The 1,414-nt window shown below is 34.4% G+C and overlaps 1 protein-coding gene across 1 annotated transcript in view; it reads right to left on the minus strand.

Moving 5' to 3' along the window:
* Positions 1 to 1,414, minus strand: part of LOC107474647 (10 kDa chaperonin, mitochondrial) — a 45,784-nt gene that overhangs the window by 927 nt on the left and 43,443 nt on the right. The window contains exons 2-3 of the mRNA XM_052257360.1: positions 1,297 to 1,410; positions 242 to 381 (exon numbers count right to left, since the gene is read on the minus strand). Of these exons, the coding sequence (XP_052113320.1) occupies positions 242 to 381; positions 1,297 to 1,401 (245 nt within the window). The 5' untranslated portion in view covers positions 1,402 to 1,410. The remainder of the gene's footprint in view (positions 1 to 241; positions 382 to 1,296; positions 1,411 to 1,414) is intronic.

The raw sequence follows: 1,414 nt of genomic DNA on the forward strand, positions 1-1,414 counted from the left end.
TCAGGTTAAGACTCAAAAGTGCAGAAAACACTAAAAATTAATTGGACAAAAGTGCAGCTACCAACTAATTGCTCAACATTTTTATTTTACGAATATACGCGGAAAAAAAAAATACTTAAAAAAGCGTTTTAAAGCTTATCACATCGGATGTGTCAAGCCATGCAAAAATATGAAATTAAGAACTGAAGAGTGCCAATCAAAGAAATAAACGGAACATGGAATGTATAAAACATGTACTTACTCTTTGTCAGCAAGTTTCACCTCTGTTCCTCCATATTCAGGTAAAAGGACAGTGTCGCCTTCCTTCACGGCAAGAGGAATTAGGTTCCCGTCCTTGCCACGAAGACCGGGTCCAACAGCGATAACTTTTCCAGAGTTCAACTAAAGCAAGTCACCAAGTCATCAAATGCACTTCAATCAAGCAAGAGTTCCACACAAATTGGACGTATTTAATAATAAGAAAACCCGTGTTAAGAACATAACACTAATACTGATTCCACAAAAAAATTTGAACCAGGGAATCAATTTTTCCCTCAATGACAATCGCCAAGTCATGAAATGTACTTCGATCAAGAAGCAATCAACACAAAATATACTAAGAAATCGTGTGTTAAAAATACGTAACACTAACACTGATTGCACAGGAAACTTTTGAACTAGGAAAACATTTTTGTTTCATCAATGTGGAGCAGAATTCTATAAGAGTAGAGAACGATAAGCAACAAGCAAAAGACAATTATGAGAATCAAACCCAGAATTAGGACATATAATCAACTTTCACAAGTGTATTTCACAGTTTGGGGATTCTTTCATGGATTACTACTAATTTATAGCATTTGACCACAAATTGATCCTACAATAATTCGTTCTTCATCAAATTGGGGTGCAAAAATGTTTGCTATTTTTCTTTAGCCTATCATATCAATCTAACATTAACTTCTCTCCCTCTAACAATTAAGTTGTGATAAGAGAAACATAAATACAAGTACACTAAAAAAAAATAAAATAATAGGAGGAATACATTTCCAATGGCAAATTACGGGAAAACAAAGCAAAAGTATCAACACATTTGTGTAGATAACGATGGATCCAATAATAATAATTAATAACAATTCTCTTAAAAAGTTCGTTGCCCGAGGGGCATCAACTAAACAAAAAACATAGTGGGATTGTTGAGAATAATTAACATAACGGAAAGCGGAAACAGAAAGAAATTGCATTAAGAAATTTTGAGACCAAAAATAAAAGATATAATTGAGATAAACAAGTAAAGGAGAAATGGGTATGAATTAAGACCTTGGTGGTCTTCTCTGGTAAGAGAATGCCAGTGTTGGTCTTCGATGGAGGGATGATTTTCTCAACCAATACACGATTCAGTAGAGGAACAAGGCGCTTCGCCATTTGAAACACGAGA

This window comes from Arachis duranensis, chromosome 2 (genome assembly GCF_000817695.3).
Source record: "Arachis duranensis cultivar V14167 chromosome 2, aradu.V14167.gnm2.J7QH, whole genome shotgun sequence".
NCBI lineage: Eukaryota > Viridiplantae > Streptophyta > Magnoliopsida > Fabales > Fabaceae > Arachis > Arachis duranensis.